Source organism: Petaurus breviceps, unplaced genomic scaffold (assembly GCF_028583685.1).
Source record: "Petaurus breviceps papuanus isolate PSGF00001 unplaced genomic scaffold, PetGlider_PUasm1.0 77, whole genome shotgun sequence".
Classification (NCBI taxonomy): Eukaryota; Metazoa; Chordata; class Mammalia; order Diprotodontia; family Petauridae; genus Petaurus; species Petaurus breviceps.
Genome location: NW_027186492.1, coordinates 8,789,650 through 8,805,161, shown reverse-complemented (window position 1 = coordinate 8,805,161; position 15,512 = coordinate 8,789,650). Strand labels below are relative to the sequence as shown.

Here is a 15,512-nt window from a genome sequence, read left to right as displayed (position 1 = left end):
GAAAGGGGTAATAGTCCCCTTTTCCAAGTTTGACCTATTCCCTCACCCATTATCATCCTTATTTTCCTGCCCTTCTCTTCCACTGTTCGCTCAATCCCTGAGTTATCATTAATCAATTCCCCTTTATCCTAGCTACCTTCCTCTTATCTTTCCATCTTCTTTCACTCAAGGGGAAATCCAGATTTTCGAGCAAGATATGTTAGTATTAGTCCACATTTCTGGGGCTCTCTTGTCTCCTCTCTCCTTTCCTTTTTGCACACCAAGGGCACAAGGAGTCTGCCAGCGCCTTATTCCTCATTACCACTTAAGATCTTAAATCTAGAGCTAAAAGAAAGCCCGACCATGTGACTCTCTCATTTTACAATGAAAAATGAGGCCCAGGAAGTTTGTGACTTGTTCATAGAGGGAGAGCTTGCGTTTGAACCCAGTTCCTTTGATTCCAGAGCCTTTCCATAGCCTTATGCTAGTCCCAGAATGGCCTTCGGCTGCCATCACCCAGCAGCGTCTTCTGTGAAGTTTGCTGCATCTCGTGCAGATCCTTGGGACTGGCATCTACCAGTCTCCAGGTCTCTTAGCCTCCTTTCTCAAGAACTTCAAGACCTTCTTTGTAGTCTTCTCCATGCCAACCCCTGCCATCCCCCATGGAGGCTTCAATTTTAATGTTGATGTCCCTCAAACACCCTGGTGTCCCAGTTGACTGATCCCTCAACACCTGTGACATAACTCCACTCTGCTTCCCATAGAGGTGGTTACACAGAATTCATAACTTCCACCTTTGTGACCTTAAACTGAAATTCATGACTGCCTACAATGTCCATTTATTTCTGCATCCTTATTGTATCCTGTTCCTCCATTCTTCCCAATTGTCCCAATCTATCACCCCTTATCTAACCTGGTTTTCCCCCATAGGCTTGACTCTATAATTAACCAGTTCAACTAGAGACTGTCTTTGGTCCTCTAATTACTTACTCTGACCATTACTATTCTTACCCTGCCACTCTTCAAACCGTGGGTCAGTCTCACCTTTCCCCTTTTCTGGTCTGGCTGCTCAGTTACTAAATATTGCTGGAGGAAATTATTAAACCCATGCTGACAAGGCCCTCTGCAAATTCACATCTCCACTGTAGTAATCCTTTTATTCTTCTCTGTTTGAATATTATGTGCCCCCCGTAAGTGGGGCCAAACCTCCCTTCTCAACATACCAATGACAATCCTTTGTCTTAGCAGATGACCTTGCCTTCTACTTTACTGAGAACATAAACCCTCCATTGTGCTATCTCATCTTCCTCATTCCACATTTCATAATCCCTCTATATCTTCATCCATCCTCTCCTTCTTTGCTCCAATTTCCAAGGTAGAGGTCTCCTTGCCAAAGCTAAGTTCTTCCCTTGTGTCTTTGATACCTGTGCCACCCATCCCTTCTGAGAGTTTGCTGCATCAAACACTCCTCGTCTTTCATTCCTTCCTGTTACAGAACAACATAAATATAGTACAAATTTGCTGGGCTCTCTCCCTTCCTTAAAATCATTTTTTTACTTGACTCTGACATCCCTTTAAGCTATTGTCCCAGATTTACTCTTTCCTTTCATTGTCAAACCTCTAAAAAGAAGTATTTATACCTACTCACTTGAGTCCTTGAAATCTGGATGCTGAGATCACCACTCTACTGAAACTGTTCCTTTAAATGTTATCATTGATTAAAAAAAAATGATCGTTGATTAAGTATGAGCCACATATACCAATACCATTTGCATCTTTTGACACTGTTGATCTCTCTCCTCTTTCCCTGGAAACTCTTTTCCCCCTTAGAGTTCTCCTGGTTTTCTTCTATCTCTCTGACCATTCCTTCTCAGTCTACTTTGCTGGATCAACATTTATCTCTCAACTCCTTTTTTTTTTTTAATTTAAACGCTTTATTAACTGCTGATTTACATCATTCGTTTCCGCCAGATTTTGAGTTACAAATTTTCTCCCCGTTTTCCCCCCACCCATCCCCCCAAAACAGCAGTCCCACAGGATATCCCCACCTCCAATCTGCTCTCTCCCATATTTTCTCCCATACACGTTTCAACTTTTCCAGTGGATCTCTATGCCTCAGTGCCTGTATATCTTTTTTCTTAATTACATGTAAGATGGTATTAATAATAGTATATATATATATATATTTATATATATATATACACACACACTCACATATATATTTGAATATTTGATTTAAACTTTCAATTCCAGATTCATTCCCTTCCCCCCCCCCGCCACCCACCCCCACTGGGGGGACAAGCAGTTCAGTATAGGTTGTACATGTGTGGCTAATGCAAAACAATAACATAGTAGATGTATTGTAAAAGACTGACTATATTTCCCTCCCTCCTATCCCACCTCACACTTGTTCTATTCTCTACTTTGATCCTGTCCCTTTTCAAAAGTGGGTGCTTCCAACTTCCCTCCCCCCCAGCCTGCCTTCCCTTCCATCATCCCCTCTCACATCCCCTTCCCCCCCTATCCTCCTGGAGGGTGAAATCCCCTATTTAGTGTGTATTTCCCTCCCTTCTCAAGCTAGATTCAATAGGAATAAGGTTGACCTATTCCCTTTTGCCTTCCTATTCTTCCCCTCCATTGTAACCATTTTCCCTTGCCTCTTCTGTATGAGATAGTTTGCCCCACTCTGTCTCTCCCCATCTCCTCTCATTATATTCCTCTCACCTCTTAATTTCACCTTTTAAGTATCATCCCTTCCTGTTAAATTGGTTCCGTGCCCTCTATCTATGTATACCTGTAAACGTATATACACACATTCACATATGTATTCATATGCCCTCATATAAAGACATATATATATATTTCTAATCCCTTCAACTATTGAGAAAAGTTTCATAGGTTACAATTATTGTTTTTCCATGTAGGAATGTTAATAGTTCAACTTTGGCCAGGTGGCTCAGTGAGCAAGAGCACCGGCTCCAGTGCCGGGACGACCCGGATCAAATCCGGGCCCAGACACCCAGCACCACACCGAGAAACAACCGGCCATGCAACTCCGAACAAGCCACTCAACCCCGATTGCTTAAAAAAAAAAATAGTTCAACTTTGATAAGTTCCTTATGATTTCTTTTCCCTGTTTACCTTTTCATGCTTCTCTTGCTTCTTGTATCTGAATGTCAAATTTTCTATTCAACTCTGGTTTTTTCAGCAAGAATGCTTGAAAGTCCTATATTCCACTGAATGACCACATTTTCCCCTGAAGCATGATACTCAGTTTTGCTGGGTAGGTGATTCTTGGTTTTAATCCCAGCTCCCTTGACCTCCAGAATATCACATTCCAGGCCCTTCGATCCCTCAGTGTAGAAGCTGCCAGATCCTGGGTTATCCTGATTGTGTTTCCACAATATTCAAATTGTTTCTTCCTGGCTGCTTGTAATATTCTCTCCTTAATCTGGGAATTCCGGAACCTGGCTATAATATTCCTAGGAGTTTTCTTTTTGGGATCTTTTTCAGGAGGTGATCAGTGGATTCTTTCAACCTCTATTTTGCCCTCTGCTTCTAAAACATCAGGGCAGTTTTCTTTGAGAACTTCCTGGAGGATGCTTTCCAGTCTCTTACTTTGGTCATGGCTCTCAGGCAGTCCAATAATTTTTAAATTATCTCTCCTGGATCTATTTTCCAGGTCAGTGGTTTTTCCCATGAGATATTTCACATTGTCTTCTATTCTTTCATTTGTTTGGATTTGTTTAACAGCATCTTGATTTCTCATAAAGTCATTAGCTTCCATTTGCTCCAATCTAATTCTGAAACAATGATTCTCCTCAGTGAGCTTTTGAGATTCTTTTTCCATCTGGCAAATTCGACTTTTTAAGGCATTCTTCTCCTCATTGCCTTTTTGAGCCTCCTTTGCCATTTGAGTCAGTCTGTTTTTTAAGGTATTATTTTCTTCAGTCAGGCTGTTGACTCTCATTTCATAATTTTCTTGCATTGTTCTCATTTCTCTTCCCAATTTTTCCTCCACTTCTCTTATCTGCTTCTTAAGGTCCTCTATGGCCTGTAACCAGCTTGTATTTTCCTTTGAAGCTTTTGGTGCAGGAGTTCTGACTTCACTGTTTTCCTCCTGTTCCATGCCTTGCTCCTTCTTATCCCCAAAATAGGAGTGTAATGTTGGAATCTTCTGTCTGCTTTGTTTCCTTTGCCTGCTCATTTTGCCACTCAATGATTTGACTTTGGGGCTTTTTGCCACAGTAGGATTCTGCCACCAGACAGGGGAGTTTTCGTCCCAAACGCTGGGGTTTTCTCAGCTGCCAGAGGTATTAGATGGGTGCCCTCTCTGAGGTCTCCACACGCTCTGGCAAGCTGGACACACACCCCAGGACCTCCACCCTAGACTGCAATCCAGATCCAAGCAGGTTAAAGCAAGAGCGATTACCCCTGAGACTGGTGCTTGGTCCCTCTACACTCTGCAGGCCAGGAGCTGAAGCTGCCACGTGGCACTGGCAGGCTGTGCTGGCGTCTCAACGGTTTCTCACTCCGGGGGTAAAAGCCACGCACTCCCACTTCCTGGGTCCCAAAGTCCAGACTGTACTGGCCTCTCACCTTGTCCTTCGCATCTATGTATTGATAAATCTGGAAATGGCCACAGCTGCTGCTGATCTGGAGTCCCTCTGGCTGGCGGCTGGTCAGGCCCGCCCTGGGGCTAAAGCCTCCGCTTGGTGCTGGGCTCGGCTCCCAGAGCGCTGTGCTGGCCGATTCCTGCCGGCCTGCTGGGCTGTCCTCAGCGGGAGGTTAGCTTCTCTGTGTCATTTTGTGGGTTCTGCAGCTCCAAAGTTTGTTTAGAGTCCCCTTTTTACATGGATTGGGGAGGGTGGAAGCCGGAGCCACGGGAAGGTCGTGCTTCTACTCCGCCATCTTGGCTCCGCCCCTATCTCTCAACTCCTAATAAACTTGTTCTACAGTTATCCCTTTCACATCATGACTTTCCTTATCATGGTTTGATATATCATGGGTCAGCATAAGAAATGGAAATATGTGGGGAGTTTTTGCGGAAACCACAAATGACATATGAAGGTCAGCAGACAATAACAGAGAAAAAGTTTAGAAACTCAGAAATGCACAAAATATACATATAGTATTGTATAATATTAACATTTTATCTTATAATACCATTATAATTCAATTCTCTGATATGGAGGACCAAAAAATTTTACACAGACTTTCCAGGTCACAGGAATGTCATGCCTCTGACCCCCATTTACACTGTGGAAGGGATAAGTATGTTCCCAAAGTCTCTTCCCTGGGTACCTTTTCTCCCCACTCTTGTTGAGCTTATCTGGTCCCCTAAGCTCCATTGTTATCTCTGTGTAAATGATGGGGGCAACCAGGTGGCTTAGTGGATGACACCAGGCCTGGTATCAGGAAGACTCCTCTCCCTGAGTTAAAATCTGTCCTCAGACACTTATTAGCCATATGACCCTGGCCAAGTCACCTAACCCTGTTTGCCTCAGTTTCCTCATCTGTAAAATGATCTGGAGAAGGAAATGACAAACTACTTTAGTATTTGCCAAAAACAATAAAAAACAACAAATGTAAATGACCCACAAATATATATATCCAGCCCTAACTCTTCTCATAAACTTCACTCTCATTTCCAACTGACTACTGTTCTGTTGACCATCTCACACTCAACTCATTATGCTGAGTAGAGAACTTATTCTCTTCCTCACTCAGTCTACCCATTCTCCCAGTCACCCTTGCTTGACCTTAATTCTTCCCTCTCCCCCCATGCCTGTGTCCAGTCTCCTATCAATTCTACCTTCATGCTATCTCTTGCATGAATCCTCTTCATTCACAGGCCATCTTAATTCAGGTCCTCATCCCTCACCTGGATCAACTCCTGTAATAGCCACTTGATTGTCCTTCCTGCTCCCAGTCTCCCTGTCTCCAAATGATCTTTATTCTGCACAGATCTGAAAGTTGCGTACGAACATGTCACTCCCCTGCTCAATAATCAAATGACTCCCTATTTCCTCTAGGATAAAATCTAAGCAACCTGGCATCTCCCACAGTCTGGCCACACCCTTATGGATTTAATTAAACTTTATCACCCTTATGGACTTATTTCATGTTATTCTCCCTGAGGTTCTTTAGGCCACAACCAAACTGAACTATAATCTGTTCCCTGAACTCAGTCTTCCATTTCCTACCTCCAAGCAGTTGCACATGCTGCCCTCTTTGTGGGTTTTTCAGACAGGTAAGGTTTGGTTCAGCTGTCACCTCTTTCTTTAAATCTTCCCTAATCTTGCCTTCCCCCCACCCCAATCTATTAGTGTTTTCTCCTTCCTTGAATTACTCTATTACTTTGTATTACACACACAAGAATCCCTCCATAAAGGCAATGATTATTTCATTTTTGGTATGCCTAGCGTCTGGCTTACTTAGTACCTTGTGTAGTAAATACTTAATAAATGTTTATTGCTTTGACCCAATCTAGGTCCTCAAGTGTGGCCCTTGGAATCTAAACTTCACAGAATAAATCCCCTTAATAAAAGGACTTGTTCTGTAAAACTTGGACTCAGTCAGAAGGTCACAACCAAGGACCTAGAAGGCCACAGGTTCTCTACCCTGACTAGTCATTCTAATCTAAACCCTAACCAAAGAAAAATCCTTTCTATTGCAATTTTTTTTTTGCAAGGCAGTTGGGGTTAAGTGACTTGCCCAAGGTCACACATCTAGTAAGTATTGAGTGTCTGAGGCCAGATTTGAACTCAGGTCCTCCTGACTCCAGGGCTGGTGCTCTATTCACTGAACCACCTAGCTTCCCCCCTATCACAATTCTTAACAAGTGGTCCATCAGCTTCCCAGTTGTAAGAAATCCAGTGAGGGAGAAATCCTACTGCCCTCTAAAGCTTCCTATTTTTTAAGTACTATTGTTTTGGGTTTTTTTAAAGCAATCAGGGTTAAGTAACTTGCTCAAGGTTACACAGCCAGTTATTTCTGGGTGTGGTGCTAAGTATCTGAGCCCGGATTTGATCCCCAGGTCATCCTGACACTGGAACCAGTGCTCTTATTCTCTGAGCCACCTGGCCGCCCCTAAGCAATTGGAGTTAAGTAACTTGCTCAAGGTTACACGGCCAGGTGTTTCTGGGTGGATGCTAAGTGTCTGAGCCCGGAGGTCATCCCGACACTGGAGCTGGTGCTCTTACTCACTGTGCTACCTGGCCGCCCCAGTACTATTGTTTTTCAACACATCATATATGCACCTAAAAGAAGAGAAACTTTATAAGTATTTGGGAATCATCCAGTTTCATATGAGTCATTTAGCAACACAGCTTCTAAAGAATACTTTGACCTACTTCCTGCAGCTTTGACTGAAAGCCCTGTAAGAAAGTCACATACTTTTCTTTCCATGTCCTGCATCCAGACTGGACTTCTATCCAATAGAATGAGGGAGGTCTTAATTGTATCCGGAGTGTCTCCATGTGCGCTGTATTTGCCTTATCTCCACTCCTTAGCTATTTGTTCTTCCAAGATTAAACTTTAATGGAGTTGGATTAAATTAATACAACTTTAGATTCAAGGAGTTCAACTAGGTGACACCATAGTGCATGGAGTGCCAGGCCTAGAGTCAAGAAGACTCACCTTCCTGAGTTCAAATCTGGCCTCAGACACTTACTAGCTTTGTGACCCTGGGCAAGTCACTTTAGCCTGCTTGCCTCAGTTTCCTCATTTGTAAAATGAGCTGGAGAAGGAAATGGCAAACCACTCTAGGCTCTTTGCCAAGAAAACCCCAAGTGGGGTCACCAAGAATAAGACACAATTGTACGAGAATCAAGGAGCCCAGAGCCAAGTTGCAGGTATCCTGTCACATGTTTAACAAAGGAACACCCCTTTACCCCTGTCCCAATCAAGTAGGAGTGCCCACTATATGTTTGAAGCCACAGGAAAGAAGAAGTATTATCATAGAAATCCTATAATATGCAGAGTTGAAATTTATGCTGACATTGACAAGTTTCTCTTAGACCATGAAAATAAAACCACATTTTATTTTGTCTTGATGAATTTTAACAGTGATGAGATCATGGCTGGTCGCATGGTGTGGCAGAAAGGGAGCTGGATTTGGAATCAAAAGGCCTGGGTTCAAATCCTGACTCTGCTGTTTACTACCTGTGTGACCTTAGGCAGACCACTAAACCTCTCTGGGCCTCAGGTTCCAGTCTATAAAGTGAGTTGGCTGATGTCTCTTCCAGCTCTCAGTCTGTAACTGTATTAATCCACCCAAACCATTTGAGCGTAAAGAAGCATTAACTACTTTTAGAAACTCCTAGAGAATATGTCCCTTTAGTGTTGGGTAGCTTTATTTTTCAGGTGGAAGAGCATTAATTACCTACTATGTGTGAACATTTAATTAAACACCTACTATGTGCAAGATATTGTGCTATTTCCTGGGAATACAAGGAGAAGAAATGGTCCCAATATTCAAGGACATTATATTGTATTGACTGATACTTAGGTAAAAATGGCTTTAAGGCTTGTAAATCATTTTATGTATATTATTTCTTGTGAACTTTACCACAACTACAAGAGGTAGAAGTAAATAAATTAGGGGCAGCTAAGTGGCACAGTGCATAGAGAGCCAGTCCTGGAGTCAGGAGGACCTGAGTTCAAATCCAACCCCAAAAACTTATTAGTTGTATGACCCTGGGTAAGTCATTTAACCCCAATTGCCTAAAAAGAAAAAAAAGGTAAATAAATTAATAACTAGTATTTATATAACACTTTAAGGTTTGTAAAGCACTTTATAAATAGTATCACATTTTATCTTTACAACAACCCTGGTAGGTAGTTACTATTATTCATCCCCATTTTACAAGATGAGGAAACTGAGTCAGAGGTTAAGGGATTTGCCCAGGATCACAATAACTAGTAAGTATCTGAGGTCAAATTTGAACTCAAGTCTTCCTGACTCCAAACTATGCCACCTAGCCACTTTGTGGACCTCAAAGTTTATCTAATCTGAATACTTCATTTTATAGTTGTGACTCTGAGAGGAATAAGTGTTTGCTCAAGATTACATGGATAATATTGATCAGAGAAAGGATGTGACCCCACCCAGGTCAGATCCAGCAATGAATGCAGTACACCACCTTGTTCTTCTTGGACTAGGTTAGAAATAAGCTATATTTGAATTAAGGGTTTCCTATTACTTTTTTTTCCTTTTTCTTTCTTTTTGGAGGGGAAAAAGCAGGGCAGTTGGGGTTAAGTGACTTGCCCAAGGTCACACAGCTAGTAAGTGTTAAGTGTCAGAGGTCAGATTTGAACTCAGGTCATCCCGACTCCAGGGCCGGTGCTCTATTCACTGCACCACCTAGCTGCCCCAGTTTCCTATTTCTTATGTAAAGAAAACTGACTTGTATTTTAAATACTTATCCTCCATAACAATAGTCTTCAAAATGAGGATCAGGGCCCCCTGAAGCAAGTGACCATCTTGTGACTCCAAGGGGTATGTAACCAACCAGTCTTAGTTTGGGAAGGCAGGTCCCATCCTCTCCCAACCTCTCCCATCCTCTCTATCACATCCTCTCCCAAGATGGCCAGTTATAGGGTTTATCTCCAACACAACCACACCTACCTTTGTTCTTTTATACTTCCTCACTGTCTCCTATTGTGGTAGCTACAAACCTCCCACTTCAGAGCCACGAACCAGTCCCTCGGGCAGTTATAATCCCTATGAAATACCCCCCAGCAGTTTCTGTGCAGGGACAGTCCAAGTCATGTCACCAGTCAGATGGAAGACCAGACATTTTCTACAATCCCCTCTAACTCTCACAGAATCCCAAAAGAACAATTACAGCTGTCCTTGTGGGGCAAGAAACCAAGAAGTTTAACGGCCTTAAGAATTAACAGTGGAGATCTTAATCCCTTTTGCACTCAGGCAGCACCCCAACCCCACAAAAGCCTCTGTGCTCTAACATGGCTCCCAGATTGACCCACAGATTTGTGCTCTGGGGCCTACTTAGGGATTTTCCTGTTGCTACAATTTCTTCTAGCCCTCACTCCAACATTCCATTGCAATAACAATGTACCTCCATTCTGCCAAGCTGCATTAAGAAGAGGGGGCAACCTTTCTGCCAGTTCCACCTTCTTCCAGTGAGTTGGCAAAATAACAACACAAAAAGAATGAGGAAAGAGACACAATGCATGTTTTCCTAGGCCATTTCAAAAACATGGCATTTTCCTTTGGCTATTGTTCTTGTTCAGTCATGTCTCAGTCTTCTTGACCCCATGACCATAGCATGCTATGGGATTTTCTTGGCAAAGATAGTGGAGTGGTTTGCCATTTCTTTCTCCAGTGGATTAAGGCAAACAGTGGTTACTTGATTTGTTCAGGGTCACATAACTAGTAAGTGTTGAGGCCAGATTTGAACTCAAGTCTTCCTGATTCCAGGTCCAGTGCTCTATCCACTAAGCCACCTAGCTGTCTCCTGGCCCCTTGGCTACGTATATGCAAATATAGAATAAGGGTATAGATATCAAGGGTGTGGGCACAGTTCATCAGGGAATGTCCTATAGATGTTACCACAGCAGAACTGGACAGGTCTGTAATGTTATTCAGCATACTATAGGCATTGTTGTAAAAAAATGGGCTAAGGGCAAGATTCTGGCCAAGAGAATCAGTGTGCCTATTGACCATATTAGGGGCAGTTAGGTGGCACAGTGGATAAAACAGTGGACTTGGCATCAGGAAAACTCATCTTCATGAGTTCAAAACCCCCTCCATTTCCTCATCAACCCCAAATGGAGTCATGAAGAGTCGGATACAAGTGGAAAATTAGTCCACAACCAGAAATTAAGCATATTAAGTGCTCTAAGAGCAGATATAGCTTCCTGAAGCATGTCAGATCAGAAGAAAAAGGAAGGGGAGACAGAACCAAGATGGCAGAGAAAAAGCAGGCAGTCACCTGAGCTCTTCCCAACTTCCCTCAAAACAGCTTTAAATCAGAGAGGCTAGGTGGCCCAGTGAATGGAGCACCAGCCCTAGAGTCAGGAGGGCCTGAGTTCAAATATGGCCTCAGACATTTAACACAAAACTAGCCATGTGACCTTGGGCAAGTCATTTAACCCCAATTGCCCTTCCAAAAAACAAAACAAAACAACAACAAAAAACAGCTTTAAATCACACCTCAAAATGAATTCTGGAGTGACAGAACTCACAAAAGGATAGGGTGAAAGAATTTTCCAGTCTAAGATAACATAAGACTGTAGGATAAAACAGGAGCACAGCCCAGTGAAAGTGGTGTCTGAACAAGCCAGTGGGAGGCCCCTACTCCCAGGACAGATGAGCAACCAAGGCCCCAACCAGCTGGGGCACAGCTAGCCAGCTGTGAGACCTTGAGCCCCAAGGCAGAAGGCTTGTGGTTAGGCCTGGTAGGCCTGGAGGCCCCAGAGCAACTGGCTAGAGTAGGCCAGGTGACCCCAGCTCAGCTGCAAGCCATTAGCCCTAGAGGCCTTGTTGTAGATAGCTAGGGACCTGCCCCCTGCCCCTGGCTCAGTAACATTGGTTTGGTGCCCCCTGTATACCAGAAGCAGAGATCAACTTTGAAAGTAACGAAATAGGCTGGAAAACAAGCAAAAACAAAACAAAAAGCTCTGATCATAGAAAGCTACTATAAAGACAGGGGAGATCAAAACACAAATTTAGAAGAAGAGAACAATGTCAAAATGCCTACATGCAAAGCCTGAAAGAGAAATATTAATTGATCTAAGGTCCAAAAAGTCCTTCTTGAAGAGCTCAAAAAAGATTTTAAAGATCGAATAAGAGAGATAGAAGAAAAATTAGGAAAAGAAATGACAGTTGTGCAAGAGAATCATGAAAAAAGTCATCAGCTTGGAAAAAGAAAACCTCTTAAAAAGTAGAATTGGTCAAATGGAAAAGGAAGCTCAGAAGCTAATTGAAGAAAAGAATTCTTTAAAAATTAGAATTGGGCAAGTAGAACATGAACCAACTAAAAATAATGAACCTTTTTTTAATGAGATTTAAGTACTGTCAATAGTAATTATAAATCAATAATTGAGTTGAAAATTCTAGCCTGATGTCACTTGGAAATAGGCTAGAGAAGGAGAAGCACTCAACTTCATCCTTTCTTCTGCTTGCCTCAAGACAGAAATCAATCTCTTGTGCCATGAGGCACATCTATACATTTTGACAATCCATGAGGGTGAGAGCTGTATTTTCAGTTCTTCTAAGGTGACATGATCAAAGGAGAGGTGTTTACTCCTCTCCTGGTCTGTGCTCTGGTCTGTGACTGACCACAAGCACTTTTTTCTGCCTCAGAACTATGAGAAGGACTCCCTCTCCACAGCTGCCACAAGCTCTGTCATAGCAGTGCTCCTCACCCCAGGACCGCCACCTAAGATGGTGGCCCAGATCCAAGCATGACAAAGCAAGAGAATCCTGCCTCAGTGCCGGCAAAGAGATTTCCCTATGATCATTGGCTTAATCCCCCGCCATCTGTGGGCCTAGAGCACAGGAAGCAGCTGGCGCTGCTGCTGCCACAGGCCACCACCACCTCCTCCGTCCCAGGGGGCTGGGGCCAAATTATGCTCTTCTCACCCAGGTGCAATAGAGTTTGCCATTGACCTTCTATTTTGTCTTTGGTGTTTGTGGGTTGAGAAATCTGGAAACCACCACAGCTGTGAGTGATTCAGTCCACTAAGGTCTGCTCCAGCCCAGTTTATGCCAGTGTGGCCCATGCTAGACACCCCTCCTCTCCCATCCTGGTGTGATAGACCCTTCCTGTTGGCCTGCCAGGCTGTCTTCAGCTGGAGATGAGTTTCACTCTGTCGTTTTGTGGGTTCTGTAGCAACAAAATGTGTTTAGAGTCATTTTTTTACAGGTATTTGGAGGTGATTGGGGGAAGAGCTCAAGCAAGTTCCTGCTTTTACCACAACTCCTGCTTTCAGGGACCCCACATTCTAATGGTGGCGACAACATGGTTTTGCCAGGGTTTGGCCACTGCTGTTATGACAGCTTCTTGGAGCAACAGGTGGTGGGTGAATCAGGTGGACACCACAGGTAGAGGAGCACCTCTGAAAAAGCCATCATACCAGAGGTGCTAGACCTCCCTGAACACCCCACGTGTACTGACTTTGGTCCTGCCACTGGACTTTAGGGTGACTTAGTAGGGTGACTCCAGAAGAGGCAATGAGGTGAATGACTTTGTTGCAACCCTGTCTCACTTAAATCCAATTCAAGTGCCAAGTCAAGACATCACCCCATGATGTCATTGGTCCTCTTAGAAAACATGGTTGAATGGCCAGATGGAAATGGAGTTCCATAAATAAGGAAAAGCAAGACCACCAGTGTCACTGGGTCATGAGGTGCATAGAGGGGAATAAAGTATAAGAAAGATGGAAAGATAGGAAGGGGCCAGGTTTGTGAAGGACTTTAAAAGCCAAATAGGATTTTATATTTGATCCTGAAGGTAATAGGGAGATACTGAAGTTTACTGAGTAGGGGAGTAACATGGTCAGACATGCTTTAGGAAGATGACTTTGGAAGGATGGACTAGAGTGGGGAAAAAATACTGACATATAGAATGTATATATATAAAGCCTATATCATATTGCACGCCATTTGGGGGAGGGCAGAGGGGGATAAGGGGGACAAAATTTAGTAGGAAGAAAGAAAGAGAAAGAGACAAAGAAAGAAATAGGAAGGAAGGAAGAAAAAGAAAGAGAGAAAGAAAGGAAGAAGAAAGAAAGAAAAGATATTGCTATATCCTCAATAGAGACAGAGAAGTTTAAATGATAAATAGGTTGGGGGGTTGGAGGTGGGAGGAAAATGGAATAACTTCCTCTGGGGATATGTTAAGTATGAGGAGAGGTAGCATAGCATTGTGGACAGAGAGCTAGACAGAGGAAGGTCTGGGTTCAAGGCCTCCCTCTGACACATAATGTCTGCATGAGCCTGGGCAAGTTGTTTAATCTCCCAGTGCCTTCAGGAAATTCTCCAAGACTAGAACAGAGGTGTGGTACAGTGGATAGATAGAGTACAGGGGTCTGGAGTCAGGAAGACTAATCTTCCCAAGTTCAAATCTGGCCTCAGACACTTACTGACAAATAGCTGTGTGACCCTGGGCAAGTCATTTAACCCTATTTTCTTCAATTTCCTCATCAGTAAAATGAACTAGAGAAGGAAATGGCAAACCCCTCCACTATCTTTGCCCAAAACATCCCCAAATGAAGACAGGAAGAGTTGGACACAACTAAAAGAATTGAACAACAATAACAGAAGGAGCTTTCTCACTGAATACTGTTTGCAAATGATAAGAACCAAAAAAAAGTCACAGTTGGAGATGCTGAACAGGACATTCAGCTGGAGCCTTTTACAAGACAAATAGTGATGGGAGTCTAAAGTCAATAAAAGAGATCAGAGCTGGACAGGGAGTAATCTGCATAAAGGTGATCACTGAACTCCTGAGAGTGAATGAGACAGCCAAGAGAGAGTAAAGAGGAAGCAGGGAAAGTGATGAATTCCTTCTTGGCCATGATGAGCGCGTGGTGCAGGAGGACGTGCCTTATGCCAGGCTTCTCCAGGGGTTCCATTCACTTTCTCTGACCCGGCTAGCTCCTATCATTAGGAATTAACGTGTCAGTCAGTTACCCATCGGGTTTTGTGATCTTCCAACACCTGTTTCCAACCAAAGCTTTAACTGAAGGAGTCCCAAGTTCTCCCAGTTTAAAATAATAAACTGGGCAAAATACATAGGGTCAAAGATCAATTGTTTTTGGGACCTAAGCAGGGTGTGCCTTTTGCTCCAGAAGTGAACTATTACACAACCATGGCCAGTGTGGGGCCGGCAGCCAGTTCAAAGTATGCTGTTTGTTATGCATTCTTTCAGACACTTAGTCTTCAGCTCCCACATCAGATCAGAGGAGGTCAGATCCTCAGGGTGATGAGGATCTTCCTGTCTGTCTTTGTCTGTCTCACTATCTCTGTCCCTGTGTGTGTGTGTGTGTGTGTGTCTGTCTGTCTGTCTTTCTCTTTCTCTCTCTGTCTCCATCTTTGTGTGTGTCTCTCCCCCCACCTCCCCTGTCTTTCTCCCTCTCCCCTGTTCTCCTCTTTCCCATTCCATCTCTTCTTCCCCCTCCTTTTCCTCTCTCCTTCTTTCCTCCCCATACACCCCCTTCTCTCCTCTCTTTTGCTCAGGTGTGAGTACTCATGAGTCAGATGAGTCAAATGAGAACACCCCATACTATAAATTCGCAGCAGTCCTCACGATTCAGGAAACCCACACGCTCCTGCAAAGCCCCTAAAAATACCGAGGGGAATATGTAACCAGAGGGCTGAGTTTATGTCTCTATAGCAAGAATTCATTGTGACTACAGGTTCTAGTGATGTGTGTGTGTGTGGGGGAGGGTTTCTACTTTCCTGTGAGCCATCTACATTACCTTGTGGCCATCTACACTGCCCTGTGGGCCATCTACACTGCCCTGTGGGCCATCTACACTGCCCTGTGGCCATCTACACT

At 43.5% G+C, this 15,512-nt stretch overlaps 2 protein-coding genes across 6 annotated transcripts in view; both read left to right on the top strand.

Annotated features, from left to right (window-relative positions):
- Positions 1-15,512, top strand: part of GATM (glycine amidinotransferase) — a 501,978-nt gene that overhangs the window by 249,196 nt on the left and 237,270 nt on the right. The window lies entirely within an intron of this gene.
- SLC30A4 (solute carrier family 30 member 4) overlaps positions 1-15,512 on the top strand; it is a 78,309-nt gene that overhangs the window by 40,142 nt on the left and 22,655 nt on the right. Inside the window, exon 8 of one of the 5 annotated variants that reach the window (XM_069105957.1) lies at positions 14,159-14,761. The exons of the other annotated variants lie outside the window; for them this stretch is intronic. Coding sequence (XP_068962058.1) covers positions 14,159-14,166 — 8 coding nt within the window. The 3' untranslated portion in view covers positions 14,167-14,761. Of the gene's footprint in view, positions 1-14,158; positions 14,762-15,512 lie in introns of those variants that run through there. 5 annotated transcript variants of the gene reach the window in all.